Source organism: Notolepis coatsorum, assembly GCF_963971535.1.
Source record: "Notolepis coatsorum genome assembly, chromosome: 7".
Lineage (NCBI taxonomy): Eukaryota > Metazoa > Chordata > Actinopteri > Aulopiformes > Paralepididae > Notolepis > Notolepis coatsorum.
In genome coordinates, this window is record NC_140171.1 from 176,706,666 (window position 1) to 176,733,552 (window position 26,887).

The following is a 26,887-nucleotide window of genomic DNA, read 5'->3' on the forward strand; positions in this document are numbered from 1 at the left end:
GTTACAGAGGTGGGCTGTGTGCCCCCCAGGTGTTACAGAGGTGGGCTGTGTGCCCCCAGATGTTACAGAGGTGGGCTGTGTGCCCCCCAGGTGTTACAGAGGTGGGCTGTGTGCCCCAGGTGTTACAGAGGTGGGCTGTGTGCCCCCAGGTGTTACAGAGGTGGGCTTTGTGCCCCAGGTGTTACAGAGGTGGGCTGTGTGCCCCCAGGTGTTACAGAGGTGGGCTGTGTGCCCCAGGTGTTACAGAGGTGGGCTGTGTGCCCCCCAGGTGTTACAGAGGTGGGCTGTGTGCCCCAGGTGTTACAGAGGTGGGCTGTGTGCCCCCCAGGTGTTACAGAGGTGGGCTGTGCCCCCCAGGTGTTACAGAGGTGGGCTGTGCCCCCAGGTGTTACAGAGGTGGGCTGTGTGCCCCCAGGTGTTACAGAGGTGGGCTGTGCCCCCCAGGTGTTACAGAGGTGGGCTGTGCCCCCAGGTGTTACAGAGGTGGGCTGTGTGCCCCCAGGTGTTACAGAGGTGGGCTGTGTGCCCCCCAGGTGGGCTGTGTGCCCCCAGGTGTTACAGAGGTGGGCTGTGTGCCCCCAGGTGGGCTGTGTGCCCCCAGGTGTTACAGAGGTGGGCTGTGTGCCCCCCAGGTGGGCTGTGTGCCCCCAGGTGTTACAGAGGTGGGCTGTGTGCCCCCCAGGTGGGCTGTGTGCCCCCAGGTGTTACAGAGGTGGGCTGTGTGCCCCCAGGTGTTACAGAGGTGGGCTGTGTGCCCCAGGTGTTACAGAGGTGGGCTGTGTGCCCCCCAGGTGTTACAGAGGTGGGCTGTGTGCCCCAGGTGTTACAGAGGTGGGCTGTGTGCCCCCCAGGTGTTACAGAGGTGGGCTGTGTGCCCCCCAGGTGTTACAGAGGTGGGCTGTGTGCCCCAGGTGTTACAGAGGTGGGCTGTGTGCCCCCAGGTGTTACAGAGGTGGGCTGTGTGCCCCCAGGTGTTACAGAGGTGGGCTGTGCCCCCCAGGTGTTACAGAGGTGGGCTGTGTGCCCCCAGGTGTTACAGAGGTGGGCTGTGTGCCCCAGGTGTTACAGAGGTGGGCTGTGTGCCCCCAGGTGTTACAGAGGTGGGCTGTGTGCCCCCCAGGTGTTACAGAGGTGGGCTGTGTGCCCCCCAGGTGTTACAGAGGTGGGCTGTGTGCCCCCCAGGTGTTACAGAGGTGGGCTTTGTGCCCCCAGGTGTTACAGAGGTGGGCTGTGTGCCCCCAGGTGTTACAGAGGTGGGCTGTGTGCCCCCCCAGGTGTTACAGAGGTGGGCTGTGTGCCCCCAGGTGTTATAGAGGTGGGCTGTGTGCCCCCAGGTGTTACAGAGGTGGGCTGTGTGCCCCCCAGGTGGGCTGTGTGCCCCCAGGTGTTACAGAGGTGGGCTGTGTGCCCCCAGGTGTTACAGAGGTGGGCTGTGTGCCCCCCAGGTGGGCTGTGTGCCCCCCAGGTGTTACAGAGGTGGGCTGTGTGCCCCAGGTGTTACAGAGGTGGGCTGTGTGCCCCCCAGGTGTTACAGAGGTGGGCTGTGTGCCCCCCAGGTGTTACAGAGGTGGGCTGTGTGCCCCCAGGTGTTACAGAGGTGGGCTGTGTGCCCCCAGGTGTTACAGAGGTGGGCTGTGTGCCCCAGGTGTTACAGAGGTGGGCTGTGTGCCCCCAGGTGTTACAGAGGTGGGCTGTGTGCCCCCAGGTGTTACAGAGGTGGGCTGTGTGCCCCCCAGGTGTTACAGAGGTGGGCTGTGTGCCCCCAGGTGTTACAGAGGTGGGCTGTGTGCCCCCAGGTGTTACAGAGGTGGGCTGTGTGCCCCCCAGGTGTTACAGAGGTGGGCTGTGTGCCCCCAGGTGTTACAGAGGTGGGCTGTGTGCCCCAGGTGTTACAGAGGTGGGCTGTGTGCCCCAGGTGTTACAGAGGTGGGCTGTGTGCCCCCAGGTGTTACAGAGGTGGGCTGTGTGCCCCCAGGTGTTACAGAGGTGGGCTGTGTGCCCCCAGGTGTTACAGAGGTGGGCTGTGTGCCCCCAGGTGTTACAGAGGTGGGCTGTGTGCCCCCCAGGTGTTACAGAGGTGGGCTGTGTGCCCCCAGGTGTTACAGAGGTGGGCTGTGTGCCCCCCAGGTGTTACAGAGGTGGGCTGTGTGCCCCCAGGTGTTACAGAGGTGGGCTGTGTGCCCCCAGGTGTTACAGAGGTGGGCTGTGTGCCCCCCAGGTGTTACAGAGGTGGGCTCCCCCAGGTGTTACAGAGGTGGACTGTGTGCCCCCAGGTGTTACAGAGGTGGGCTGTGTGCCCCCCCAGGTGTTACAGAGGTGGGCTGTGTGCCCCCCAGGTGTTACAGAGGTGGGCTGTGTGCCCCCCAGGTGTTACAGAGGTGGGCTGTGTGCCCCCCAGGTGTTACAGAGGTGGGCTGTGTGCCCCCCAGGTGTTACAGAGGTGGGCTGTGTGCCCCCAGGTGTTACAGAGGTGGGCTTTGTGCCCCAGGTGTTACAGAGGTGGGCTGTGTGCCCCCCAGGTGTTACAGAGGTGGGCTGTGTGCCCCCAGGTGTTACAGAGGTGGGCTGTGTGCCCCCCAGGTGTTACAGAGGTGGGCTGTGTGCCCCCCAGGTGTTACAGAGGTGGGCTGTGTGCCCCAGGTGTTACAGAGGTGGGCTGTGTGCCCCCAGGTGTTACAGAGGTGGGCTTTGTGCCCCAGGTGTTACAGAGGTGGGCTGTGTGCCCCCAGGTGTTACAGAGGTGGGCTGTGTGCCCCCAGGTGTTACAGAGGTGGGCTGTGTGCCCCCCAGGTGTTACAGAGGTGGGCTGTGTGCCCCCAGGTGTTACAGAGGTGGGCTGTGTGCCCCCCAGGTGTTACAGAGGTGGGCTGTGTGCCCCCCAGGTGTTACAGAGGTGGGCTGTGTGCCCCAGGTGTTACAGAGGTGGGCTGTGTGCCCCCAGGTGTTACAGAGGTGGGCTGTGTGCCCCAGGTGTTACAGAGGTGGGCTGTGTGCCCCCCAGGTGGTACAGAGGTGGGCTGTGTGCCCCCCAGGTGGTACAGAGGTGGGCTGTGTGCCCCCAGGTGTTACAGAGGTGGGCTGTGTGCCCCCCAGGTGTTACAGAGGTGGGCTGTGCCCCCCAGGTGTTACAGAGGTGGGCTGTGTGCCCCCAGGTGTTACAGAGGTGGGCTGTGTGCCCCCCAGGTGTTACAGAGGTGGGCTGTGTGCCCCCCAGGTGTTACAGAGGTGGGCTGTGTGCCCCCCAGGTGTTACAGAGGTGGGCTGTGTGCCCCCCAGGTGTTACAGAGGTGGGCTGTGTGCCCCAGGTGTTACAGAGGTGGGCTGTGTGCCCCCAGGTGTTACAGAGGTGGGCTGTGTGCCCCCAGGTGTTACAGAGGTGGGCTGTGTGCCCCCCAGGTGTTACAGAGGTGGGCTGTGTGCCCCAGGTGTTACAGAGGTGGGCTGTGTGCCCCCAGGTGTTACAGAGGTGGGCTGTGTGCCCCCCCAGGTGTTACAGAGGTGGGCTGTGCCCCCCAGGTGTTACAGAGGTGGGCTGTGTGCCCCCAGGTGTTACAGAGGTGGGCTGTGTGCCCCCCAGGTGGGCTGTGTGCCCCCAGGTGTTACAGAGGTGGGCTGTGTGCCCCCAGGTGGGCTGTGTGCCCCCAGGTGTTACAGAGGTGGGCTGTGTGCCCCCCAGGTGGGCTGTGTGCCCCCAGGTGTTACAGAGGTGGGCTGTGTGCCCCCAGGTGTTACAGAGGTGGGCTGTGTGCCCCCAGGTGTTACAGAGGTGGGCTGTGTGCCCCCCAGGTGTTACAGAGGTGGGCTGTGTGCCCCCCAGGTGGTACAGAGGTGGGCTGTGTGCCCCCAGGTGTTACAGAGGTGGGCTGTGTGCCCCCAGGTGTTACAGAGGTGGGCTGTGCCCCCAGGTGTTACAGAGGTGGGCTGTGCCCCCCAGGTGTTACAGAGGTGGGCTGTGCCCCCAGGTGTTACAGAGGTGGGCTGTGTGCCCCCAGGTGTTACAGAGGTGGGCTGTGTGCCCCCAGGTGTTACAGAGGTGGGCTGTGTGCCCCCAGGTGTTACAGAGGTGGGCTGTGTGCCCCCCAGGTGTTACAGAGGTGGGCTGTGTGCCCCCAGGTGTTACAGAGGTGGGCTGTGTGCCCCCAGGTGTTACAGAGGTGGGCTGTGTGCCCCAGGTGTTACAGAGGTGGGCTGTGCCCCCAGGTGTTACAGAGGTGGGCTGTGCCCCCCAGGTGTTACAGAGGTGGGCTGTGTGCCCCCCAGGTGTTACAGAGGTGGGCTGTGTGCCCCCCCAGGTGTTACAGAGGTGGGCTGTGTGCCCCCAGGTGTTACAGAGGTGGGCTGTGTGCCCCAGGTGTTACAGAGGTGGGCTGTGTGCCCCCAGGTGTTACAGAGGTGGGCTGTGTGCCCCCCCAGGTGTTACAGAGGTGGGCTGTGTGCCCCCCAGGTGTTACAGAGGTGGGCTGTGTGCCCCCAGGTGTTACAGAGGTGGGCTGTGTGCCCCCAGGTGTTACAGAGGTGGGCTGTGTGCCCCAGGTGTTACAGAGGTGGGCTGTGTGCCCCCAGGTGTTACAGAGGTGGGCTGTGTGCCCCCCCAGGTGTTACAGAGGTGGGCTGTGCCCCCCAGGTGTTACAGAGGTGGGCTGTGTGCCCCCAGGTGTTACAGAGGTGGGCTGTGTGCCCCCCAGGTGGGCTGTGTGCCCCCAGGTGTTACAGAGGTGGGCTGTGTGCCCCCAGGTGGGCTGTGTGCCCCCAGGTGTTACAGAGGTGGGCTGTGTGCCCCCCAGGTGGGCTGTGTGCCCCCAGGTGTTACAGAGGTGGGCTGTGTGCCCCCAGGTGTTACAGAGGTGGGCTGTGTGCCCCCCAGGTGTTACAGAGGTGGGCTGTGTGCCCCCCAGGTGGTACAGAGGTGGGCTGTGTGCCCCCAGGTGTTACAGAGGTGGGCTGTGTGCCCCCAGGTGTTACAGAGGTGGGCTGTGCCCCCAGGTGTTACAGAGGTGGGCTGTGCCCCCCCAGGTGTTACAGAGGTGGGCTGTGCCCCCAGGTGTTACAGAGGTGGGCTGTGTGCCCCCAGGTGTTACAGAGGTGGGCTGTGTGCCCCCAGGTGTTACAGAGGTGGGCTGTGTGCCCCCAGGTGTTACAGAGGTGGGCTGTGTGCCCCCCAGGTGTTACAGAGGTGGGCTGTGTGCCCCCAGGTGTTACAGAGGTGGGCTGTGTGCCCCCAGGTGTTACAGAGGTGGGCTGTGTGCCCCAGGTGTTACAGAGGTGGGCTGTGCCCCCAGGTGTTACAGAGGTGGGCTGTGCCCCCCCAGGTGTTACAGAGGTGGGCTGTGTGCCCCCCAGGTGTTACAGAGGTGGGCTGTGTGCCCCCCCAGGTGTTACAGAGGTGGGCTGTGTGCCCCCAGGTGTTACAGAGGTGGGCTGTGTGCCCCAGGTGTTACAGAGGTGGGCTGTGTGCCCCCAGGTGTTACAGAGGTGGGCTGTGTGCCCCCCCAGGTGTTACAGAGGTGGGCTGTGTGCCCCCCAGGTGTTACAGAGGTGGGCTGTGTGCCCCCAGGTGTTACAGAGGTGGGCTGTGTGCCCCCAGGTGTTACAGAGGTGGGCTGTGTGCCCCCCAGGTGTTACAGAGGTGGGCTGTGCCCCCCAGGTGGTAGGCCTTGGCGGAGGTCTACACTCTACTGTTATATTAGTGAATAACCACCAAACAATAAATTAAAGATATTTGCCCCATTTTCCCAGCTCATGCATAATTAATTATCTGTCACTTCTTGTATGTGTAGCCTATACCAGTAGGATGACAGCTAAAGATAAGATAAGATATTCCTTTATTGATCCCCTTGGGGAAATTCAGGCATCATAGCAGCATGGGGGGGGGGGGGGGGGGTACAGGTAGTAAAAACAACACAAGCAGTGTAAACAAATAGGTCAATATAATTTACTATCTAACTAACTGAAAAATATATTCACAGTATTCACAGTGTCACATAAGGTGCAGTATGCATGTTATAATTTACTATCTACTGAAATATACATTATTCACAGTATCCACTGAAATATACATTATTCACAGTATCACAGTATCCACATAAGGTGCAGTATGCCTAAGGTAGTGTTGTTGTCCTCCTTGGGTTCCTCTCCCGTCATAACAGTGAGCAACCACAGAGAAAGATCATCTGGACAGCATGGAAATAGATTTAATAAACAAAACAAAGTAATAGATTATTAATCGCAGACCGTAAATATCTGAAGAAAAATACAGACAACCCCATTATTTCAAACATGATAGATGTGTGGTGCGACACACTTATTTGAATATAAATACGTCCCGATCCCAGTTCAGTCCTATTTGGGGCAATGCCAATTTTAAACCAGGGCAAAACGATAGTGGATTTAAAATATGGGCTGAAAAGGGGTTAAGGAAAGTGCAAGACGTATACAGGGAGGAGGATGAAGTATTCATATCCTTTGCGGAAATATCTACAAAATATGATATTCCAAAACATCACTTTTTTAAATATCTTCAGCTAAGGAGTTTTATATCATCTCAGAACCATTTATTGGATATACAGAACATTTCCATCTTAGAGGTAGCAGTCACTAGACACTGTTATGGTAATGGTTTAATGTCAACGCTATACGACTTATTTGTATCTGGTTCAGATGAATCATCTGAATCAAAACTGAATCAATGGAAGGAAGACATGGAGGAAATATCTGTAGAAGAATGGAGCGTGGCATGTAAAGAGGCACAGAGTCAGACAGTCAGTAGCAACCTAAAACGTATACAATATAAATGGCTGATGCGTAAAATATATAACTCCTGTTAAATTGCATAAGTTTAATGATAATATTCCAGATACTTGTATTAAGTGTAGTGAGGCAAGGGGGACACTGTTCCACTGCATATGGGAATGTGTGAAAGTGAAAACCTTCTGGCAAGATGTTATCGATCTGATGATCGATCAAATTTTATCAAAGAAGTTGCCATTGAATCCCAAGCTTTTTATTCTTGGTTTATATCCTACCACCCCACATCTACAAAGCAAAGAGTTTAGATGTATAGATGTGTGCATATTACAAGCAAAACGTGTAATAGCTCTTAATTGGAAAACATTTTATGGACCAAGAATTGGTATGTGGATTAAAGAAATGGCTTCAAACATGTCAATGGAAAAGATGGTGTATATGGTTAGACGTAAACAAAACATTTTTGATAATGCCTGGGGACCGTTTGTGTACTTCTTAAAGAATAATACAAATGTTTTACTTGCTTCAACAAGAACAGGATTAGGGGGAGTACTGTGGGACAACTCTTATTATTGTGTAAAAACAACAAGAAACACCCTTTACTCAATGTGTAAAACATTTAGTTTGTATTATCATTTATGTTTATTTTTTATTATTTAAATGTGTATCCTTCTTTCCTATGTGAACCTGTTTTTGAAGTTAATTATTATTTTGTTTGGGGTGGGGTTAGGGGAGGGAGAACGGGGTGAAAATGTTTGCTGAAAACTGCTCTGCTGATATACATGTTGTAACTAAAACCCAATAAATACATTGTTAAAAAAAATAGATTATTAATCACCAGTTGCACCACAAAAATAAACTTACAAAACACACATTTATTCAAATGAAAACATTGGAGATCATTACTTTAAGTGCAGTCACATCGTGGTCTTACTGTGTGTACAAATCTGTCAATCATGCCTTATTGAACTAAAATGTAGGTAGGCTTGCATTATTCTGTTTTATTACATGGCATTTTCACATTCGCCGAAATGCTTGCTTGTGATTGGTCAATAGCGCTCGTCAGAGGTCCGATATTACTCGATAACGGACCTCTGTGGAACAATAATGACCGCTGTGCGCAGCTGTTTGCAATCAAGCCCACTGACACACTGCATCAGCAGCCAATCAGACACACCTGCCGGCTGTACTGACAGTGGAGTGTGTGTGACGACAGCGGAGCCAGAACAGAACTGCGTCTGCATTTGATCTCGTCTTGTCGATGTAAAATTAATTAGGTATATTGTTAGTAAGTTAGCCATGTAATAAGCGGGATAATGTATAGCTATACTCGATCATTGTCGCAAAATAATTGACCTTCACTGACGTTTAAAACACCTCGGCGCTGCGCCTCTGTATTTTAAACTCTGTGTCGGTCAATTATTTTGCGACAATGACCTCGTAGCTATACATTATCCCTTACATAACGTGTTGCTTTCACTTGGACCATTTTGCATCCCCTAGTTGAATGACCGTAACCTAAAGGCTCAGTTGGATGTTATAGGACAGTCCGCAGAGCACTGTGAAGTCAAGTGAAAGAAGGGGCTGTGGTTATGGTGTTTCCACTGATTATATACTGATGTCTGGTAGCTTCATGATCGCTTTATCATCGCTAAAGAAACACAAGAACAATCGCTTTGTAACATTGCCAACGATGTCAGTAGTGAATACGACATGGAAGACATGTAATCCCCTTCTTCTTCTTCTTCTATGTCATTGCATTCCAACAGGTATAGCTTTATAGCTTTATAGCTTTAAGTGATACTGTGCAAATACACTGAACAAACATCACTAGCTGACCATTACATCTGTTCCCAGTGAGCCGCGCTGCAGTGTTCTCCTCGCCTGCCTTCCACCTATATTGACAGTGTATTTCACAACGCTCTTTTGCAACCAGGATCTGCCTCACTCACACCCACTGACTGGAACCTCCTGGCAATGTGTCACGTTTAGGGCGGCACGGTGGTGCAACGGTTAACCCTTTCACTGCAAATGCGGAGCTAATGATGCTAATGATGGAGCATCGCCGTCGGTTGTGTGATAGTAAAGGGCTAGCCTTCTGTATTGTCACAGTGAAAGGGTTAACCGGCTGTCGCGTGGCAGTGAAAGGGTTAGGTTAAATGTATTTTATTTTTATTTTTTTCTGAAAAGTTCAGTTGGAATTCAGTGTGGACACTCGTACCGGCCGTCTCCACAACCGTCTCCCTCTCCGGGGCGGAAGCACACGTCCAGCCGGCGACGCAGGCGGCTCTTGAGGAGGAAGCGCCGGCGGAGGCAGCTGCTGGTGTACTCCTCGCCCTTGAGCTTGGCGTAGTAGTCGGAGAACTTGTTGAAGAGGATGGAGATGGGCATGCCGTTGAGGATGATGCCGAAGGAGATGCAGACGAACGCCACGCAGCGGGCGCCGATCGACACGGGAACCACGTCTCCGTAGCCCACGGTGGAGATGCTGACCTGGAGGATACAGGGGAGGACAGAGGGTCAGGGTTCAGGGAACCACGTCTCCGTAGCCCACGGTGGAGATGCTGACCTGGGGGATACAGGGGAGGACAGAGGGTCAGGGGTCAGGGAACCACGTCTCCGTAGCCCACGGTGGAGATGCTGACCTGGGGGATACAGGGGAGGACAGAGGGTTAGGGTTCAGAGAACCACGTCTCCGTAGCCCACGGTGGAGATGCTGACCTGGGGGATACAGGGGAGGACAGAGGGTTAGGGTTCAGAGAACCACGTCTCCGTAGCCCACGGTGGAGATGCTGACCTGGAGGATACAGGGGAGGACAGAGGGTTAGGGTTCAGGGAACCACGTCTCCGTAGCCCACCGTGGAGATGCTGACCTGGGGGATACAGGGGAGGACAGAGGGTTAGGGTTCAGGGAACCACGTCTCCGTAGCCCACGGTGGAGATGCTGACCTGGAGGATACAGGGGAGGACAGAGGTCAGGGTTCAGGGAACCACGTCTCCGTAGCCCACGGTGGAGATGCTGACCTGGAGGATACAGGGGAGGACAGAGGGTTAGGGTTCAGGGAACCACGTCTCCGTAGCCCACGGTGGAGATGCTGACCTGGGGGATACAGGGGAGGACAGAGGGTCAGGGTTCAGGGAACCACGTCTCCGTAGCCCACGGTGGAGATGCTGACCTGGGGGATACAGGGGAGGACAGAGGGTCAGGGTTCAGGGAACCACGTCTCCGTAGCCCACGGTGGAGATGCTGACCTGGGGGATACAGGGGAGGACAGAGGGTCAGGGGTCAGGGAACCACGTCTGGACAAAGAACTGTTCAGTGGAGTGAGCGTCTGGAAACCAGGCCAACACTGAAAGTGAATAGAAAACGTTGTAGATCGTATATATCTCAAACCGCAGATTCTCTTATGGTGATCCTAAATAGTGCATTTATCTAGCAGCTTTTATCCAAGGCGCTTTACACTTTTTGTTCCTCACCCGTTCCTCACACACTCACACACCGACGGCGGAGGCGACCATGCAAGGTGCCGACCTGCTCATCGGGAGCAATTAGGGGTTAAGTGTCTTGCTCAAGGACACTTGGACAAGCTGCCCGGGAGGAGCGGGAATTGAACCTGGAACCTACTGATTACCTTACCAGACAACTGCTCTATCTCCTGAGCCATGGTCTCCCCCTAGATCTGATCCTAGATCCGCTCTCCTCCTATGAAGATGTGGATGTACTGCAGTAAGCCTGAGGTGTTGTGAATGTGACAGGCCACAACGTATATAACGTGACTGGCAGCACATTTGCAATGGCTCTCTATCATTGCGTTTAACCTCATCCATCATATGTCAATGCAAATGTTTGTTGATACGGCTGTTGTTATAGCATCAAACCACAGCATACCGCTGCATCCATAGAACACTTGTTATTGACTTATTCTCCTAACGAACCCACATAGCAAAGGAACCCTGTGGACATGTTGGGCTATACCAGGGGTCTTAAACTCGCGGCCCGCGGGCCAATTGCGGCCAGCTGGATGATATTTTGCGGCCCCCCAGATGATTTCCAAAAAAAAAAAAAAAATCCCAAAAAAAGATTTTTTATTATATATATATTTTTTTGTCATATCATCAAAAACACTGGCATTTAAAGGGTACAAATAAAACAATTCCTGCACCAGAATGCAGGAAATGAAGGCTTTGTAACACAAAATCTCACAAAATGGTCTGACTGGGCTATATTTTGCACTATATTTCCTGGCCTGAATGATTTCCCCAGTCCGGCCCTGGTTAAAAGCCTTGTTACGACCCTGGCTCATGGGTACGCAACCTATGTGTAACCAACACCAAAACCCTGTGCTCTAACTCAAAATGCTACTATAGCAAGGAACTATTAAGATAAATGTAAATAAATGTACTAAGGTACACCCAACGGACACGGACTAGAAGAATGTGACAGCTCTTCCTTCAAGCACAGACAGTGCATGTGTGTTTCTAGGTCTGCCTTTGAAGCTCCCCAGCAGGTAACCAATCAGCACTAATTGGCTAATTGGCAGCCCTCACCTGCATGCCCTGGTGATACAGGAGTGACCAGGCCTCTAGTACATAACACCTCCCCCACCAAACTGGTTGCCCAAGAGGCAACCACTACACAACAACCCATAAACAAAACAAAAAACAACTGTGACCCCTTAGTTGTCAGGGCCTCTACCACAACAGCGATAACGGGTACCACAAACACCGGCACTACGATCGTGAGAGGGCGTCTGCTAGCACGTTGTCCCTCCCACGAATGTGGCGAATATCCAAGTTATACGCCTGGAGGAACAAACTCCATCGCATCAAACGATGATTCGAATTCACCATGTTGCGAAGAAAAACCAAAGGGTTATGGTCTGTATACACAACAAGGGGTAAACTGGAGGATCCCACGTAAACATCAAAATGGTTCAAGGCAAGAACCAAAGCGAGCGCCTCCTTCTCTATAGTAGAGTAGTGCAGTTGATGCCTGTCAAACCTTTTAGAAAAGTAGCACACTGGGTGCTCCACCTCTAATGCATCCTCTTGCAGGAGGACGGCTCCAGCACTGAGGTCACTAGCATCCACTGCCAACTTGAATGGCAGTTGAAAATCGGGAGCTGACAGAACGGGAGCGCTAATCAGAATACCCTTGATGCTCTCAAAAGACTGTTGACAAGTCTCAGTCCACACGAAAGGTACCTTAGGACTGAGCAGATTGGTCAAAGGGGCAACAACAGAAGCAAAGTTCCTACAGAAACTCCTATAGTACCCTGCCATACCTAGGAAGCGCTTTAACTCCCGCCTGGTGATGGGAGCAGGGAAGCCCATTATAGCCTCCACCTTAGCTGTAATGGGGCACACATGCCCACGTCCAACCACCTTACCCAGGTAGGTAACCGTGGCCTGTCCAAATTCACATTTCGCAAGGTTAACTGTCAAGTTAGCATCACCCAACCGCTTGAACACTTCGGCCAGATGCTCCACATGTTGTGACCAAGAGGAACTGTGGATAACCAGGTCATCCAGATATGCCTCACAGAACGCTACCCCGCCCAGGACCTTGTTCACTAGCCGCTGAAACGTCGCTGGGGCATTTCGCATGCCAAAGGCCATCACTGTATACTGGCAGAAACTCTCTGGTGTGACAAAAGCGGATATCTCACGTGCTCGCGGAGTAAGCGGAACCTGCCAGTATCCCTTTAGCGAATCCAATTTACTTACAAAGGCTGCTGAACCCACCCGATCGATACAGTCGTCCATCCGAGGAAGAGGGTACGAGTCCGGCTTGGTTACTGCATTAACTTTACGGAAGTCAGTACAGAACCGATGTACTCAGGTAGAAGTAATAATCCCCACCACCAAAATTAATATCTACCCAAATCAAAAGCCCTGGGTAGACAAATCCGTCCGTGAGGCTCTGAAAGTGCGCACATCAGCATACAACACCGGGCTGGTGACAGGCAACATGGAAGAACACAAGATGGCAAGATACAACGTCAGGAGAGCAGTAATAGAGGCAAAACGGCGTTACAGGGATAAAGTTGAACTTCAGTTTGAACAGGCTGACTCTAGAGGCATGTGGCAGGGCCTCAGAACAATGACAGACTACAAAGGAACCCCCCTCAAACTGAACAGTGACATCTCCTTAGCAAATGATCTCAACTCCTTCTATGCGAGGTTTGAGGCTGTGAATAACAACACCAGCCTACAAACCACGGCAATGGGGGGGGGGGGGTCTGCTGATGGAGACTCAGTGTTCAGGGTAACAGAGCATGAGGTGAGACGGATCTTTAAAAAAGTGGATATCAGGAAGGCAGCAGGACCGGACGGCATCCCCGGCCGCGTCCTAAAAGTCTGTGCCGACCAACTGGCCCCGGTTTTCACTGACATCTTCAACCTGTCCTTGGAACAGGCCGTCATCCCCACCTGTCTGAAGAAGTCCACCATCATCCCTGTACCCAAAAAATCTACGCCCGCTTGCCTCAACGACTACCGCCCTGTAGCCCTCACCTCCATAGCCATGAAGTGCTTTGAGAAGCTAGTGAAGGGCTACATCTGTTCCTCCCTCCCCATCAACCTGGACCCTCTGCAATTTGCATATCGCCCCAACAGGTCCACGGAGGACGCCATAGCCCATGTGCTGCACACAGCAGCATCACATCTGGACAAGAGGAAGGGGAACTATGTGAGAATGCTGTTCATCGACTACAGCTCAGCATTCAATACCATAGTCCCCTCCAAACTCATAGCCAAGCTCAGGGACCTGGGCTTGAACTATGACCTGTGCCAGTGGGTCCTGGACTTCCTGACGGGCAGACCCCAGGTGGTAAGAGCCGGCAACTGCACCTCCTCATCCATCACGCTCAACATAGGGGCCCCCCAGGGCTGTGTTCTGAGCCCCCTCCTCTACTCCCTGTACACACATGACTGCGTAGCACAGCGGAACAACAACACCATCATCAAATTTGCTGATGACACAGTAGTGGTGGGCCTGATCTCTGCCAACGACGAAAGGGCCTACCTGGAAGAGGTAGAGAACCTGTCACAGTGGTGTCAGGAGAACTGCCTCTCCCTGAACGTCAGCAAAACAAAAGAGATGATTGTGGACTTCAGGAGGTCGGGGGTCAAGGACTACAGCCCCCTCAGCATCGACGGGGCACCAGTTGAGAGAGTGAACAGTTTCAAGTACCTCGGAGCCCACATATCCGAGGACTTGACATGGACCACACACATTGACAGTGTTGTGAAGAAGGCACGACAACGCCTCTACTTCCTCAGGCGCCTAAGGAAGTTCCAAGTCAGTCAGAAGATCCTTAGGAACTTCTACTCATGTACAATAGAGAGCATCCTGACCGGCAACATCACCTCCTGGTTTGGGAATAGCACTGCACAAGACCGTAGCAGACTACAAAGAGTGACACGCTCAGCCGAACGCACAATTAGAGGGGGGCTTCCCACCCTCCAGAACATTTACAACAAGCGGTGCAAGGGGAAGGCTAAGAGAATTATTAAGGACTCGAGCCACCCGAACAACTGCCTCTTTGAACTGCTGCCGTCAGGCAGGCGATACCGGAGTCTTATGGCGAGCACAGAAAGACTCAGAAGGAGCTTCTATCCCCAGGCCATCAGGCTGCTAAACGAACAATAATCGCTAAACGAACAATAATCACTATGCAACAACCATCAAATGCACACAGCACACACACCCACACGCACACACTCACTCAAACAACAACACACTGCAGCACCCACTCTCCACACTTTAGATCACACAAACACACTTACACTTTATATTTATTGATAAAGGATTTGCACTACAACTCGTACACCTACTGTGAATTGTACCTAAACTGCACCTCGTCCATTTATGCCTTGCACTATATAGTATTGTATATTAGTACACTGCACAGTATTGTATATTGTATGGTAACTACGTCTACGAACATTGTACATATGTCTAAACTGAACACTGTGACCTCTTTTTTTACTTCTAATTTTTACTATGTTTTTATTTCATACTTACCTTGTCATGCACAGTCTCTGGAGCGCAACAGTAAGAAGCATTTTGTACAAAAGTATTCTGTACTTCTGTATGACAACTATTAAAGAAACTTGAACTTGAAACTTGAAACTTGCAGTCTGGCTTATCAACAAGCAGGCAGGGGGAGCTCCACGCACTAGAACTGGGCTCCGCAATGCCATGTCTCACCATATAGTCTACTTCCTTACTCAAGATCCTTCGTTTTTCCGGATTCAACCTATAGGCATGTTGCTTAATTGGCCCTGCACTACCAACATCAATGTCATGCTCGAGTACATTAGTACGACTAGGGACATCAGAAAACAAACGTGTATGCTGTCTAAGTAGGCGCACCACATCCGTACGCTCAGGAAGTGGTAAGTATGACAGGTGTGAGTCCAAGTCACCTATTATCTGGGTGTTTGGCAACCGGCCCTGAGAAATCTCCTTCGACACAGAACAGTCGGCTACAATAGGAGATGCAGAAACTGTTAGAACAGCCACAGGCTTGACCCCTGACTGGTCAATCTGAGCCCTATCATTGTACGCCTTCAACATATTGACGTGACATAATCTACTCTTGCGCCTGCGGTCGGGAGTTTTAATCAAGTAGTCGACCTCACCAACTTTGCGCTCAATGGAGTATGGCCCACTGTATTTAGCCTGTAATGCAGACCCAAGAATAGGCGAGAGAACCAACACCTTGTCTCCCGGTGAGAACACCCTATGTCGGGCCCGCCTATCATACCACACCTTCATTTTTCCTTGGGCTACCTTTAGGTTCTCTTTCGCTAGTTCACATGCTCTACTAAGCTTAAGCCTGAAGTCACACATAGTCCAACAAATTAGTAGAGGAAGGAGTCTGGTCAGCCAACCACTTTTCCTTCAGCAGTTTCAAAGGACCCCTCACTGTGTGGCCGAACACCAGCTCAGCCGGGCTGAATCCAAGAGACTCCTGGGTTACCTCCCTAGCAGCAAACAGAAGCAAAGGAATTCCATCATCCCAGTCTTTGTCGAACTCCGTACAATATGCCCGCAGCATTGTTTTGATAGTCTGGTGAAATCTCTCCAGCGCCCCCTGGGACACTGGATGATAGGCAGAGGAAGGGCAATGCTGGATAGACAACTGCTGGAGGACCTGAGCAAAGAGACGGGACATGAAGTTAGACCCTTGATCTGATTGAATGACCTTTGGTAGACCAAAAGTCGAAAAAAACCTAACCAGAGCTTTGGATATAGCTGGGGCTGTGATCTTGCGTAAAGGAATGGCTTCAGGAAAACGGGTCGCTGCACACATAGTCAAAAGGTACTGGTTCCCTGTCTTAGTTCGAGGGAGGGGACCAACACAGTCAATGAGGATCCGCTCAAAAGGTTCCCCAACGGCAGGGATAGGCTGCAGAGGAGCCTGAGGGATCTTCTGGTTTGGTTTACCAACCACCTGACACACATGGCACGAGCGACAATATTGTGCCACATCTGACTTCAAACCAGGCCAACAAAAATGTCTCAGCACACGGTCATAAGTCTTCCTGACCCCCATGTGACCAGCAAGATCATGATCATGTGCTAGATGCAGTATATCAGGATGATACACGGCTGGAACAACAATCTGAAACACACTGCCCCAGTCATCCAGACTGGACAGGTTAGGTGGTGTCCACTTTCTCATGAGCACGTCATTGCTAACAAAGTATCCTTGAGACGTATCTACCATTGCATCCTCTAAAACCGCCTCTTCAAAGAGGGACGACAAGGAGACATCCTTGTTTTGCTCTAGTACCAACTGCTCATGAGACGGTATCACCTTACCAAAACCCTCATCAGGGCCACTTTTCAACTCAACAAAGAACGTATCACTAAGTGTCATATCACCATCTAAGTTAACAACCTCATGGGTGTCACATTTGACCTTTGACATTGCGCGTGTTACCGCACACACAGGAAACACTCCTGGATGCTTCTGTGCGAGCTCATCAGGAACCTCAGAAACTACAGGGACGGGAATTACAACTGGAGTAGCCAGCACTTTGCCACCGGCCAAATCGTTCCCTAGAATGAAGGACACCCCCTTTATGGGAATGTGAGAACACACTCCTACGACAACATTGCCTGATACTAAGGGAGAGTTTAGCGAGACCTCATGCAAAGGAGTATTCACAAAGCCTCCTCCAAAGCCCTGAACAATGGCACCGGAATGCAATGAAGAATCTTCCGAAAATGGCAAAATCCCATCCAGAATGAGAGACTGGAAAGCTCCTGTATCTCTCCATATTGTAATAGCCTGCCTTGATCCTAATTCACCAACCAGTGAAACAATTCCATCCATCATAAATGTTGAGGAGCCCTCTAGCTCCCTGTCTGCACCTTTGATACTTCGCACCCCACCCTCTAATGTCGGCATAGGTGTCCTGTCCATGATTTCTACCAGAGCCACCGTTTTTACATTTTTCTGCTTAAGCACAGGGCATCCAGCAACGATATGACCAGGCTCCTTACAGTAAAAACAGATAACCCCCTCTGGGAATGCACTAGCAGAGCCACCTTGCCTAGGAGTCGAAGTAAACCGACCAGCAGACACGGGTGCCGGGAACCGGCTCTCCTGAGAAGGACGCCTACTACCCCTGGACTCCACACGGCCCTCCTCTACAAAGACAGATTTGTGTGTTAACACAAACTCATCAGCCAAGACAGCAGCGTCGGCTATCTTCGATACCTTATGCTCATTTAGATGTGTGGAAACGTTATCAGGAACACACCTTTTAAATTCCTCTAGGAGAACCAACTGTCTGAGCTGCTCCCTTGACTCTGCTTTTGACCGGTGCACCACCGGTCAAACAGGTTCTCCTTCACTTTTCCAAATTCAACATAAGACTGCCCCTCCTGCCTACGATAACCTCTAAAACGCTGACGATAGGCCTCGGGGACCAACTCATAAGCCCTCAATATGGAAGCTTTAACAAGTTCATAATCAGCGCTTTGTTCAAGGGACAGAGCAGTGTAGGCTTCTTGTGCCCTACCAACCAAAACACATTGCAGCAGCAGTGTCCAGGCGGTATCAGGCCACTTCAATGTGGTTGCCACCCGTTCAAAAAGGGGAAATATCTTTCCACGTCTTTCTCAAAAAACGGAGGCACCATCCTAATATTCCTGCCTACATCAAAACCGGAACGTGACTCTGGATGCAGAGCACCCGCCTGTAAGGCAGCATGCTTATACAGATACAGCCGGGAAAAGTCCTGGAACAGCTGTTTGCCTGCCGTTATGATGCCGTTTTGCGAGGTTAATGTTAACAATGACCAGCGGGGGCGCTCTCATACAGCTGGTGACAACTGCCCGACGCGCCGGCTTTTTGTTCATTCATTGGAGGAGCTCCACGCTGGACTAAGCTCGAGTTCCATTCCGTTCCATTACAGCTGGTGACTTCATTCATAGGATGCTACAACTTCCTACAGTATGTCTACAGACTGCATGAATGAATGTTGCTGAATTAAAGAATGAATAAGTTAAACGTGTCAATTCAGCAGTCAAAGTGTATAATATTAAAACGTGTCAAATCTAACTTCATTAGATGGCCGACGTACGGCTCTCTTGTCCATTCATTTCATCAAAAGAAAGCGTTAGTGTAATGCTTCTTGGTAACAATAAGTTTGTGTACGCAATGTTGCTGAATAAAATAATGAAACCGTTAAGACCTGTCGAATTAGCAGTCAATGTGTATATTTTGTGTAGATAGCTAGTGGAGGTGCCAGGTGGGCTCTCTTTATAATGATATATTTTGTCTAGTACCGTGGTCTAGTGGTTTATCCCCATTCCTTTCAAGCCGACGCCCGGGGTTTGAGTCCCAGCCTGTCTAATATATATATATTTTTTTATTATTTATAAAATGAAATTGCCCGCAACGATGTGCATAATACAATAGTAATAATATATAATAAGAATCCAACCAATAGAGCGACATTGTGCAATAAACAAGTAAACAAAGTAGGGCATATCGGCATTTGTACATGAGTTATTCTGAGTCAACTTATTGTCTGTTGTTGCTACGCAACTTCACTTGACTTGAAAAGACTTGATACCTCCCCCCATGCCCAACGATTAAAAATTAACGTTATTAAATGTATATATATTAATTCATTTTGCGCGAATCCACACTTCATTTCCCAGACCCACTTTGTTTTGAAACAACCAATCACGTTGCGCGATAGCACGAGCGATCCACAGTCAGTAATAATGTTAAAAGTTCACGGCGAAATGTAAAATGCTACCCAGGATTGTTGCGTTTCGTTATAAAAACTATGCGGTGATAAACAAAAAACGAATCGCAGTATGCAAAACGTGCGGTTCGAGGATCACAGATGAAGATGCGCAACGTCCAACTTCGTTCGACACTTGAACTAAGCTGCACAAAGATCGGTAAGTGAATGAACGAATGAATGAAAACTTTATTTAACAGATTGCAGAATGGGTACAATACAGTACAGCTCAATATACACAATTGTTAAGGGGATGCAGACCAGAGAAAGACTTTCGTCTTGTTTACATCAGGGTCCCCCATAGTAACTTGGCTTGCTACAGTAGAGTTAAATCAATGAGCCAGTGTGCTAACGTTATCATATACTCTCTTTTTTAGACTCTTTTTGTATCACAAACAGTACTGTATTTGTAAATCTGGTATGTCATAAATGTATAGATGTAGCAGTACTGTATCTGTATGTCATGTATGTCATGTTATGATGAATTGAAAATGGGGGACCCTGATGTAAACAAGACGAAAGTCTTTCTCTGGTCTCTTCGCTGGACTGAGACGTGACGTGATTTTAATTATAATATGCATGATGTTTTGCTGTACAGGCAATAATTAAGAAGTTCCCTGGAAGGAAGGATGTCTCTTTCAGGAAGGGTCCATCTGGACATCTACGGCAGGACCCCGCTGAGGAAGCAAGGAGGATCAAAGATCTTCTCCTCTTCTCTTCCTCCTCTGCACCAGCCCAGCCTGCCTCCGCTGCACCGCTACCTGCAGCCTCCTCTGAACAAGCCCTCATGAAGCTACAATGTGAGAGCAGAGTATTTAGCTTCATTATGATAAACAGCAACCTAATTATCTGCACCTCTACCTGCAGCACGTCTACCTGCAGCCTCCTCTGAACAAGCCCCCAGGAAGCTACAATGTGAGAGCAGAGTATTTAGCTTCATATGTTTAGTTTATTTTATTTATTTAGCACATTATTTAAAAAAAACAGTGCTAGGAGGGAACGAAGCACAAAGTTCCACTCCCATCTCATTGTCCATAAACAATATGAACGAAATACATGTGTAGCAAGGTCTACACACTATAGCGAAAACATGGAAGATTGACACGAGTCAGTAACAAGAACAATTATTATTATTATTTTTTTTTGATAAACAGCAACCTAATTATATACTTCAGGCTAAGTTTTGCCAATAATACTACTCACAATTCTTTACTAACTACTGTTTCTGAAATGTGCCTGCAGCCTCATCTGCACCTGCCCAGCCTGCCTCTGCCCCCAGTTCTGACCAGGATGTCAGCCAATGGAACTGCTCTCTCCAACAGCGCATCTGGACAAAGACTGAGCTGGAAGCCTTGGGTCTATGGCCAGGGTCCCGACCGGTCCGGCATCTTATGAATATGGTGTCCTTGTGGCGTCATCCACCTCAGCCTGAACTCATTGATTCCACTTCTGAGCTGCCATCACCCAAATACTTCCAGCTCCATCCCTTCTTCATCTGGAGGCCTGAGCATGCCATAATGGAGCGACTCAGGAACAACTACATCCTGCCTTGTCTCTATGGCTGTCTTTCTCCTCAGGTTCTCTCTGCAGGTGTAGGAAGGCCTCGGGTGTAGCACTCAACACTTTGGTCAACATTGTTACTCAGCTGATAGAGTTGAGCCCTTCCTGATGACTTGTCGAACAGAACTTGTAAGTCGCTTTGGATAAAAGTGTCAGCTATTTTCTTTTCTATTTTTTTTTTTATATCCTTTATTTATCCAGGAATGTCCCATTGAGATACAATATATCTTCTTCCAGGGAGTCCTGACCAACACGGCACACAACAAGTTTCAACATAAAAACAAGGGCATTAAACAAAAAACATACAAATCAAATACAAATACAGAAGGCCATTTGTGCAGTGGCAAGAAGCATAATCACATCAGCAATAATGCGTGATCCACAGAGTCAAACGCTTTAGACGGATCAACAAACAATGCTGCACAGTTTTTTCTTGTCTAGTGCTTCAATTATGTCATTTGAGACTAGCATAGTCACTGAAGTACTATGGATCTGAAGCCTGACTGAAACTCGTTAAGAATATTATGGTCAGCTAGAAACTTTTTCAGTTTGTTTACAAGAGATTCAAAGACTTTGGCCATTACAGACAATCTGGAAATAGGGCGATAACATTCTGCACTCGCACATACACAAACGCACTTTAAGAAAAGAACTTGTTGTGATTGTCCTTGTTTTCCGTCCATATAATATGTAATGGGATCCTATTCCAGTATGTTATGGCTCTATACATTGCTATATAAATGAAGATTATTATTATTATTTACAAATATAGAGTAAAGGAGGGGTTCCTTTACAACTTCCTTGGGGAATAACACACTGGAGTGTTACCATATTTGACATGGAACCATTAAATACAACACATTGTTGTCTATTAGACAAGTAGCTTCTCATCCATTCCATGGCAGTGTCTTCAAGCCCATATGTGTGTAATTTCAATAATAATAGGCCATGATCTATGATGTCGAAAGCTGCACTGAAATTCAAGAGCACTGTACCCACAACTAACTTCCTATCGATCAGTTGTAGCCAGCTATCTGTAAGAGATGTCAAAGCAGTTCCTGTAGAGTATCCTACTTTGTATGCATGCTGGAAATCAGAATTAATGTTGTTTTCGTTGAAATACTTTTGAATCTGCTTGAACACAATTCCTTCCAATAACTTACCTATTACTGTTTTTTCACTGGTTTTCCAAGGCTGAGGAAAGACCCTCGATTCAAAACATAAATTAAATATATGTGATAGTGGCTTAGCCACACATTTTGCAGAGATTTGTAGCAGTGTTCCATTCAGATTATCAACACCGCAAGGTTTATCTGGTTTAAGTGATAGGAGGAGCTTTTCAATATCATTTGGACTTGTGCATTTAAATTTAAATCTGCATTTCTTGTCATACATTATATGTTTTTTAATTACAGAGTCTGACAGCTTACCACTCATTGGCAACATTTGATTTATAATTGTGTTTACCTTGGAAACAAAGTAATTGTTGAAATGAGTTGCAATGTCAAATAGTTCATTCAATGTTTTCCATAGTCTCTTACTATCCCCTTTACACTCCTCCAATCTGGTTTGATAATAATGTTTTTTCTTCTGTAATTGTATTCATTTATAAATGTATAACTGTTGATTGATATGCACTGTCCCTGATCAAATAAACTGAGTAAACTCAAACGAAACTATTGTTTTATTGCACAATCGTAGTGGGCATTGTAACGTTTGGGGTTTTGCGAGAGAACCAGTGTTGCAGTGAAAGATTAAACAAGTGAGAGAGACAGATGGACAGAATGAATTAATGAAAACTTTATTTAACTGATTGCAGAATGGGTACAATACAGTATGGCTCAATACACACAAAATGTTTAAGGGGATGCAGAGCAGAGAAAGACGTTTGTCTTGTTTACATCAGGGTCCCCCACCGGGATTCGAACACGGCTGCACGAGAGCAGTTCAGCTCCTTGGACAGCGTGACAAATGCACCCATTTCATTGGCTGTCAGTCTGTTACACCTATACACGGCTGGCCTCCGCGTGCGAAACGGGAATGGTACCACTGTACCATGGTGACTTTTCTACCAATCTGTATTAGAGAGTCTCATCAGATATGGTATTACAGCTTGGTTTGGTAACCTGTCTGTACAATTAAAGTCCAAACTGGTCCGTCTGATGCAGACCGCATGGAAGATCATAGGGGTGAAAGGTCACCCATCCCTGCAGTCTATGTATGAACAGGCTACTCTAAGGCAAGCCAATAGAATAGTCTCGAAAACAAGAGATCTAATGTACATTAAACTTGAAAATAGTCTGTCTCGTCTCTCCCTCCATCCCAACAGGGGGGTAGAGTGACTAGCCTGTGTAGGTGTGACATTGGATTGGCAACCCCCCACACACACCATTGAAATGCTAATTGTTGGGGGACCCTGATGTAAACAAGAGGAAAGTATTTCTCAGGTCTGCACCCCCTTAACAATTGTATGTATTGAGCTGGACTAAGCTCATTGAGCTGAGTAATATTATTGGCAAAACTTAGCCTGAAGTATATAATTAGGTTGCTGTTTATCAAAAAAAAAAAAAAATAATAATTGTTCTTGTTACTGACTCGTGTCAATCTTCCATGTTTTCGCTATAGTGTGTAGACCTTGCTACACATGTATTTCGTTCATATTGTTTATGGACAATGAGATGGGAGTGGAACTTTGTGCTTCGTTCCCTCCTAGCACTGTTTTTTTAAATAATGTGCTAAATAAATAAAATAAACTAAACATATGAAGCTAAATACTCTGCTCTCACATTGTAGCTTCCTGGGGGCTTGTTCAGAGGAGGCTGCAGGTAGACGTGCTGCAGGTAGAGGTGCAGATAATTAGGTTGCTGTTTATCATAATAAAGCTAAATACTCTGCTCTCACATTGTAGCTTCATGAGGGCTTGTTCAGAGGAGGCTGCAGGTAGCGGTGCAGCGGAGGCAGGCTGGGCTGGTGCAGAGGAGGAAGAGAAGAGGAGAAGATCTTTGATCCTCCTTGCTTCCTCAGCGGGGTCCTGCCGTAGATGTCCAGATGGACCCTTCCTGAAAGAGACATCCTTCCTTCCAGGGAACTTCTTCATTATTGCCTGTACAAAGCAAAACATCATGCATATTATAATTAAAATCACGTCACGTCTCAGTCCAGCGAAGAGACCAGAGAAAGACTTTCATCTTGTTTACATCAGGGTCCCCCATTTTCAATTCATCATAACATGACATACATGACATACAGATACAGTACTGCTACATCTATACATTTATGACATACCAGATTTACAAATACAGTACTGTTTGTGATACAAAAAGAGTCTAAAAAAGAGAGTATATGATAACGTTAGCACACTGGCTCATTGATTTAACTCTACTGTAGCAAGCCAAGTTACTATGGGGGACCCTGATGTAAACAAGACGAAAGTCTTTCTCTGGTCTGCATCCCCTTAACAATTGTGTATATTGAGCTGTACTGTATTGTACCCATTCTGCAATCTGTTAAATAAAGTTTTCATTCATTCGTTCATTCACTTACCGATCTTTGTGCAGCTTAGTTCAAGTGTCGAACGAAGTTGGACGTTGCGCATCTTCATCTGTGATCCTCGAACCGCACGTTTTGCATACTGCGATTCGTTTTTTGTTTATCACCGCATAGTTTTTATAACGAAACGCAACAATCCTGGGTAGCATTTTACATTTCGCCGTGAACTCAGCTGTAACATTATTACTGACTGTGGATCGCTCATGCTATCGCGCAACGTGATTGGTTGTTTCAAAACAAAGTGGGTCTGGGAAATGAAGTGTGGATTCGCGCAAAATGAATTAATATATATACATTTAATAACGTACATTTTTAATCGTTGGGCATGGGGGGAGGTATCAAGTCTTTTCAAGTCAAGTGAAGTTGCGTAGCAACAACAGACAATAAGTTGACTCAGAATAACTCATGTACAAATGCCGATATGCCCTACTTTGTTTACTTGTTTATTGCACAATGTCGCTCTATTGGTTGGATTCTTATTATATATTATTACTATTGTATTATGCACATCGTTGCGGGCAATTTCATTTTATAAATAATAAAAAAATATATATATATTAGACAGGCTGGGACTCAAACCCCGGGCGTCGGCTTGAAAGGAATGGGGATAAACCACTAGACCACGGTACTAGACAAAATATATCATTATAAAGAGAGCCCACCTGGCACCTCCACTAGCTATCTACACAAAATATACACATTGACTGCTAATTCGACAGGTCTTAACGGTTTCATTATTTTATTCAGCAACATTGCTTTAGACATATGGTATGGTATTTATTTTAGACAACAAAACATACAGATCGTTATACAGTATACTGTGTAGGACGTTGTAGCGTCCGTCTAATGACTTTGCGCCTCCTGGCGGCATAAAATAGAACAGCAGCCTGGGTTCCTAATTCATTTCAACGACGTGATATAACCGTGCGCACGTCGCGGCAAAGCGCCCAGGAATACTAAAAGCTTCATCTGTACTCAAGCTCCTTCTGCGCACGCTCGTGCTCCAGCAACATTTATCTCTCCTTAAACTCACGCTCCTCTTTACTCTCTCTCTCCCTAAGCTCACGCTCCTCTCTCCTCTCGCTCTAGCTGCCTTTCTTTAAACTCCAACTCCATAATCCTCCACTCACCCTCTACACCAGGTAATAGCGGAGACGCGCCAGACGAAGGAGGCTCCTCCACCCTCTCCTCAAGCACCTGCTCTCTAATGAGTAACACCCTTAAAGCACCCAAGGCAGATGGCTTCAAACGTTTCTCCCCTGCAGAAAGCTCTACCCTGTAGTGTACAGCAAGTTCCAGCAGTTGTTCTTTGGAAAACTTGTCTAACAAGTCATGAGACGGGCGATCAACAAAGTCCCTGATGGAAGCCATTGTCACTGAACCAGACACAACCCGTTCACTTTAGAGTCACAAAAGCTGCCAAAAGCACCCTAGCACACACACAACCTACCTAAAGAGCCACTAAAGAAACACCAAAGAACCACTGAAGAACGACTAAAGAACCACGACGAACCACTGAAGAACCATAAAGAATGCCAAAGCCACTAATATTAATCATAAAGGGACGCAGTGGCAATGTGTGCTACGGAGCGCACATCTCAAGGACGCAAAAAAAAACATAAAAAAAAAAACCACACCCACCCCAAATAGACGTGTCATACACTCAGGGTGTTAGGTGCTACCAGGTATGCTCACCAAACACTCAAACAAACTAAATAAATCCAACAAATATTCCAAACAGGTGCGCCTTCTAACCTGATGTGACTACATAGGCTTCTACGTCTAAACTGCAGAAAAAACCGGCCTACCACATGTCTACCCTAAGAAACACTAAATCAAGCCCTACCACACTACCTGTGTTTCCTGGCCGCCCTAATCTACCTACCCTTAAACTAAATGCCCTGTAGACCTAACTTTCTTCAACCACACCTGCTACCAGTCAAAGATCATATACCAATAATTTCATTGACCGCCCCAGGAGTACGTGGTGCACCGGACGCTAACCAACAACCAGAAAAATATGTCCCTATCTACATGTGGCGCCTACTAAACTATATATTTTAACAGCATAAGTAGTCACATCAAATTACAAACAAATACGGCATACTCACCTGTTTGATGAAATGGCTCAGCCCCCACGTTACACCATATGTAACGAACACCACCCAAACCATAATACCATGACACCCTGTGTAACACAAAAAAAAAAACACCAAACAAATTTCTAGAGGTAAAAGATCCCGGACGAGCGCCCAACTGTTACGACCCTGGCTCATGGGTACGCAACCTATGTGTAACCAACACAAAAACCCTGTGCTCTAACTCAAAATGCTACTATAGCAAGGAACTATTAAGATAAATGTAAATAAATGTACTAAGGTACACCCAACGGACACGGACTAGAAGAATGTGACAGCTCTTCCTTCAAGCACAGACAGTGCATGTGTGTTTCTAGGTCTGCCTTTGAAGCTCCCCAGCAGGTAACCAATCAGCACTAATTGGCTAATTGGCAGCCCTCACCTGCATGCCCTGGTGATACAGGAGTGACCAGGCCTCTAGTACATAACAAGCCTCCAATGCTTATTAGTGTGTGTGCGTTTGAACGTTTGCATGTTTCAACCATACATTTCCATAAAAATAAAAATAAATACTTGAAACCCTTTTTGTGTGGAATATTTGATGCGGCCCAGCCTCACCCAGACTCTACCTCCAGCGGCCCCCAGGTAAATTGAGTTTGAGACCCCTGGGCTATACT

At 48.7% G+C, this 26,887-nt stretch overlaps 1 protein-coding gene across 1 annotated transcript in view; it reads right to left on the reverse strand.

Moving 5' to 3' along the window:
• Window positions 1-8,946: 8,946 nt before the first annotated feature.
• The window catches only part of LOC311231851 (potassium voltage-gated channel subfamily V member 2-like), a gene marked incomplete at both ends in the record, with an annotated part of 39,266 nt that continues 21,325 nt past the window's right edge, over window positions 8,947-26,887 (reverse strand). The window contains one exon of the mRNA XM_084318472.1: window positions 8,947-9,237. Within this exon, the coding sequence (XP_084174598.1) occupies window positions 8,947-9,237 (291 nt within the window). The remainder of the gene's footprint in view (window positions 9,238-26,887) is intronic.